The following is a 6,466-nucleotide window of genomic DNA, read 5'->3' as shown; positions in this document are numbered from 1 at the left end:
ATTTTATGTCCTGCGTTTTGGTGTACGCCTCACTGTACGAATGAGTGTGCGTCTGTCCATATGCTAACACACCAGACGACTGCCATTTAAACTCCACATCCAACGCGTTCTACACGATGAAAATGCATATGTATCGAATACATACACTCTTGCGAACACTTATTACATACCCTACCCTACCTGTAAAAATCTGAGTAAGGTTTTGTCGACAGTGCCAAGAATCCTATTGGACAGGGTGTGATTGTTTTTATTGCAAAAAAAAAGAGTTCGGCAAAGTATACTGACTTTGGGTTTAGCCTTCTCCCCTGAAAATTGAACACCTAAAAACCGAGGTGTTTATATATATTTAAAATGTAATAAATATATGTAGCGTTCTATAGAAGCTTATCTATACATCAATATAAATAGAATATGTACCTGCAATCCGACGAGTTTGTTGTTCAGTGTAGACATCGATGCAAATATATACATCAAAAGCACTCATACCACTGCATAATTTCGCTTACGTCTCCAGATTTAATTGAGGTTCTCTTAGGAGTTCACTTAAATAGTCTCGGCGCACTATCTCACTAACTTCACACATTCAATGCGTTTCTGCTGCTTCCACATCGGCACCTTCCACTGTATAGCCGCCGCGCTTCTATTATACGCTATACTATCACTCCAGCACAGATCCAGTACCATGGACTTCACATTAGTGCTCCATGTCGATATAAATAGAACACTGCTCATGTCCGATAAAGCTGGCAGGAAGACTACCGAAGGTATGTCCAAGATGGTGCTAAGAGTAGCCTGTGCTGGCTACTATTAATATCTGCTGTGTATTAGTATATACAAGCGTAGCTGATGAAGCTTGACACTGCCGTGTGTTTGTACCCGTTCGTTTTATACCGCAACTTGTAGCTGTCACATATTGTCCACGTACTTACAAGCATATATATATATATATATGTGTGTGTATATATATTCACAGGTACACACATGTATGATAAACACACACATGTTTGAGACAAAAGGGCATATTTCATGTGCGCATGTACGGCATTTCTTGTTTGGAGTACCATATCCTCGAGTGTTATGTTTAGCATCTACTGGGGATGGGTGTGCAATATCCAACCCCAAAATACACACTACGCATGATTCCTTAACCTGCGTCAGTTGAGTGGTCGAAGACGACATACAGTGCAATGGCGGGCACTAATAATACAATGCTTCCGGCCAGTAAACAGGACCAGATGTCGGTCTTTAATATGAGTACTTGCCCATTGCTTAGCACATTCTGTTAATCCCCGTCAGTCGAGAACTTACACAGCTGTGCATTACGTCGATGATCCAAAGTATAACTGTGCTGTTCTGAGCATGCAACTGTAGTTCTAGTCGAGGTTTTACACTGGCAACGTAATTTAACTCGATAGTGTACTGTATACTCACATACAGATATGCTTGCGCTCTATTCCTCCCGATTACCATATAGCTCCAGTCCAGTATTTCCCACAGAGGTGGTTTTTGTTCAGACCGTTGCTACAGAGTTTACTTACACATAGATACGTTTGCGCTGTGTTTTTCCAGTTCTCTTATTGTTCATTTGCGACGGTTCATTTGCGACGGTTCATTTCAGCTGGACAGTACATATCATGTTTATACATATATACGTTTGCGCTCTTTCCTCCTCAACATGGTTTGTAGTTCTAGTCGAATACGTCCCTTAGCAACGGATGCTAGGCCGCTTAGCAATGCATAACATACCTACTCATTCAGTATCTTGTTTATTCTAAACCCAGATATTATCAGCGAAACTGTGGCCAGCTGTGTGTATGGCCGCGTTGATGCCAATGGTATCTGGGTGGCGGTTTCTCACGAGCCATTCTCGACGCCTCCTGACGAAGAGTCTGTAAGTCGTGTGTGTGTGTGTGTGTGTGTGTGCATAGTGTCACTGCAGGGCTTGTTTAGTCGCGTGTCAGTATATGACTGTATGCGTTGATCCCATCTGTGCGAATGTCCGGTGTGTACATACACTTAAACCCTAAAACTCGTAACGTTCTTTACAACGCAGACCTGATGCGCAGAGCATATACATTCACAAACCCTAAACCCTAAACCCTTCGTATGATGTGGTGTATGTAACTGCTCCACTGTACCGGAACACCTGGGGGCTTACCCATGCCCAGAGCCTCAAGTTCTGTCGCTGAAGTTGTGCATTTGCCCATCTGCTCGCGGGTCACGAAAGCAAACACACGCTCCTTCAGATCGAACATAACTACCTTTTCCAAGTCTTTGCTTATACGTCTCTGGTGCAACAGTTGTGAGCTTATTTGATCTCCGGAAACAAGCCGTTCTTGCTCCTGCCGCTCATTAGTAGTACTAGTATCTGTATGTGGGATGCGGAGTTCTGTATCTGTAGCGGTGGTATTTCTCTTGCGAGTCACGTCGAACAATTTAAGCATCGCGCTAGTTATATTTCTTTTGCATATTGAATACTTGCATATGCATATATACATACATATGCTCTCTCTAGATTTTTTGCAACCACATATCTGCATATTATGTATATACATTCACATAATTTTTGCATCTGTTTTGCACTCTATATACACACACGTACTTACTTCTGTTGTTTTGCACCTACACACGTGCCCCACATCTGCGCGCGTGTGCATACATTTGGGGTACTTATTCTCTCAACCTTACCTCTCTACCATCAACACACCCGCATCAGCTCGTGGACTTCAAGCACTATATCGACAGTATACGCTTCCCGTACCCTCCACTCTCTGAGAGTGTCAACAAAGAAGAGCAACGTGAGAAGAATTATGCTGTGAAGGAGCGCCGGAAAGCCGCACTCAAGACCTTCACCAGTCCAGGCTTTCCCGGTGAACAGTACAGGTGAGCTGTTTGTTGGTGTGTTGCGAAGCGTCAAGCCTTCGACGTCAATCATGCCTGCAGAACGGGAGCGGTTTGAGTTTTTATGTATTGGTAGAAAGAGTGCCGATTTTTATCCGCTCATGTTTAGTTGTAGGCGATATCAAGCGTTTCTTCTGTATTCTATGTTTATTTGCCGGGAACGTGTCGGAGTACATGTATTCAGCTGAAGGTTTCTTGTGAGATAGATTGAGTATATATATATATATATATATATTCATACATACACACACACGCACACACACATATATATATATACACACACATATATATATATATATATGTATAAATTTGTATATATATATATATATAAACGTAGGTATATACATTTTATATATATATCTGACTAATGTATGCTTGGTGCCGGTTTTATATATGGTCAATACCCATAGCACGTGTCTATTTTGTCTTAGTTATTACGGGATTCGTTCCTCTGCGCCGAGATAGCTAAGATGTTTGTGTTTAGTTGATAGCATGAATCGTACGAGTCTTTCATGCATATTGCCGCTGAAAGATTATATATCTTGCCCGTTTGCTTCATGCAGAGATACTTATAGCCGATTGCTGGATACTCTACGCGTGCAGGGCCGGCCGGGAGAGTACAGGACTATAGTCAACTCTTTCTTCCACTTGCTGGTCCGCTTAGAGAGTACAAATGTCAGATATCGTCTCATATTCAGGTAAATTGGTAGTGAAATCAGGTGTGTATAATCCACTCTTTCTTCATACAAGTCTACTTAGAGGGTACAAATGTCAGATATTGTTTTATATCCAGGTGAATTGGTAGTGAAATGTGGGGTATATAGTTCATTTTTCTTCATACTAATGCGCTCAGGAAAAAAAATGTCAGATATCGTCTCATATTCACGTAAACTGGTAGCAAAATCAGAGATATATAGCCCACTCTTTCTTCACAGTCCATTTAGAGAACACAAAGCCAGGTAACGTCTCATATTCAACTAAATTGGTAGCAAAATTAGGTAAAATTAGCCCACTCTTTCTTCACACTAGTCCACCTAGAGAACATAAATGTCAGGTAACGTCTAATATTCAACTAAATTGGTAGCAAAATCAGGTACATATAGTAATAGTAGGTTCATGTTGTGTTGTCCTTATCGGCTCGGTTTACGTCCGGACCGTAACCCAAGCCAACGAAGTCATTTGTCCTGACTCTCTTTTCAGATGATCTGTGGCTTTTCAGTATCAAAACTCATTGACAGCGTCGATATATACATCCCCACTGTACACCCAATTGCATTCAGCAAGTATAGCTTCGCCTTAGGCATTGATGGGATTGGTATGGTGTTATGTTACGACAGTCGAACGGCCCCTGGTTTCGTGCCACATTCCTAATTAAGTATTGTTTTCGAGTCTAAAGAGCTACAGTGTTATTAACGTCTGGTTACATAATATAAATTTAGTCAGAATTTACGTATATGCCTAGAGAATGTGTGATTGGTTGCTATATTTAGAACTTTTCTAACCTATTGCACGAAGTGGCAGTGGCCATGAGTGGATTCTGCGACACCCCCTGGACTCGTGCCACGCTCTTGTATATACATTATGGATGAATCTAATTTGTGCTTGGCTGCTATATTTAGAACCTTTGGCACCGATCTGGACGAAGTGGCTGTGGCCATGAACGAGTTCTGTGACGGTCTCAACCCCGACTTCCCCGAAGTGAACCTGCCACATTTGAAAGTGAGTCATTCTCTGGTCTGCACCAAGTACAGCATTCGGGTTGGGTGCATGTACTTGAATATATAAATATATATATATATATATATTAAAACCCTAAAACCCTAAAACCCTATATATATATAATATAACCACATCAATGTGTCCGTCTCTAACTGTTGCTATCGAATATGTTGTGACTAGTTTCCTCGCACTCCTACACTTCACAATCCAGCCATCAGTTCGCTTTTCAATCTCTGGAGTGTATCTAGAGTTTAGAATTTTGGGTGTTTAGTCTCTCGCAGACCGGTCGTTCCATGTTCAATCGTAGCCGTGCAAGCAATTAAAACTACACAATGCTCATCATCCTGATTTTGATTTATTGGCACGCATATCGGTGGTACTGGACACTATATATAGTACGTGCAGTTCGGTCCTGATATTTTTTTTAATGTTAATGGCCACCGTACAACTCAACTCCTAAGAAACTACAATTTTCTCTGTTTGATAGCCAATAATTCCATATCATCAATAGTACTTTTTTTATTCACAGTGCATGCTAGCAGAAGGCCTTGCTTGTTTCAAATTGAGGTCGATTATTTTGTCTTTCTTAACTCACAGGTACGGGAACCATCTTAAATGGAATCAAGTTATCCTTTTCTAACTCATAGTTATACTTCATTGCGCTCCTTTGCTTAGTTACATTTGCCTCGAGATGCTGGTGCATTCTTCCGCGACGGCACCAATCAATACTTGGTTCTCGGTATGGACCTGTCAAGTGCACATATTTCTATTCTAATCTTGTTCGTGCTTCTTCGATATCCGCCTACGTGTTATAATTACAATCACTGCAGTTTCAGTTGCCTCTGATTCTCTCCAATCGATGAGTTCGGCGCGCGGATGGTCGTTCGTGGAAAATGTCTGTGCCGCGTTAACGCTTACTATCAGCTCTGTCATCTCGTTATCATTGGCGTGTGCCGTGTGCACTTCTTGCGTTTCCACCGCCTGTCATTTGGATCTCATTTGGTTTAGGGTTCAGAGTTGTGTTTAGAGTATAGGGTTTTAGACATTACCCTCATTTTCCTGACATCCAATCCGTCCCCACAGGAACGCTACAAAAACCGGTAACCATGGCAACAGGAGCTTCATTCTGTAAGTGGTGGTGTGTGGTTGAGTGTATCTATCATATTCTCCCCCGTTTTAATGCTGGACACGATGATTCGCTGAATGCATACGCACACCCGACCCTTGCAGTGCTGTGGATAGTCTAGTAGCAGCTTGGCTCTTTTTTGCGCTGGAAATACCTACCATGCTCCATATTACAGTTGCACCCGATATGTTCGAATAATCGGGGCTCTCCTTTGTGCTTGATACGTTTGATAGGGCTGATGGGGCCGAGGCTGTTCACAAACATGGTTTGCATATTATTTCGAATTGCTTTCGAGTTGTTCCAAGTTGCTTGTGTGTTGTTGTTGGCGTAGCAACTATTTAGTATTTCAGACGACTTTCGATACGCCTGTGGTCTTGGCCATGCCATATTTGGTTATCGTCCGTATGACCGAATATGTAAGTATAATTTGTAATTCAAATTGGGGTATTTTATTTTATTTTATCCATTCTCTACATACAAACAGCTGTGGTGATTCTGGGAAATCGGGTTATTTTATTTTTTCATTCTAGACATACTGACAGTAGTTTTGAGGGGAATTTTCTTGGTTTCATCGGGTCATAGGACCTTTGCATTTACCATCGCCACGTTCCACTTCAACAGTGTGTGCTGTATGTGACCCAGAGTCCTGTGCTTGCTGCGCATTTATATATATATATATATATATATATATATGTGTGTGTGGATACTTTCAACAGCGTC

The 6,466-nt window shown here is 41.6% G+C and overlaps 1 protein-coding gene across 1 annotated transcript; it reads left to right on the top strand.

The window, feature by feature from the left end:
* Positions 1-405: 405 nt before the first annotated feature.
* Positions 406-5,753, top strand: SARC_12489 (hypothetical protein; the record flags this gene model as incomplete). Its single annotated transcript, XM_014293403.1, has 7 exons — positions 406-764; positions 1,782-1,891; positions 2,717-2,883; positions 3,465-3,599; positions 4,521-4,620; positions 5,296-5,359; positions 5,704-5,753. Coding segments are annotated over exons 1-7 (804 nt in total), but the record flags the coding sequence as incomplete, so codon positions are not given.
* Positions 5,754-6,466: the final 713 nt, after the last annotated feature.

The sequence above is a fragment of the Sphaeroforma arctica genome (assembly GCF_001186125.1).
Source record: "Sphaeroforma arctica JP610 unplaced genomic scaffold supercont1.2346, whole genome shotgun sequence".
NCBI classification, from domain to species: domain Eukaryota; class Ichthyosporea; order Ichthyophonida; genus Sphaeroforma; species Sphaeroforma arctica.
Note: the sequence above shows the minus strand (reverse complement) of the source record. Positions and strands in the feature narration are given on the sequence as shown.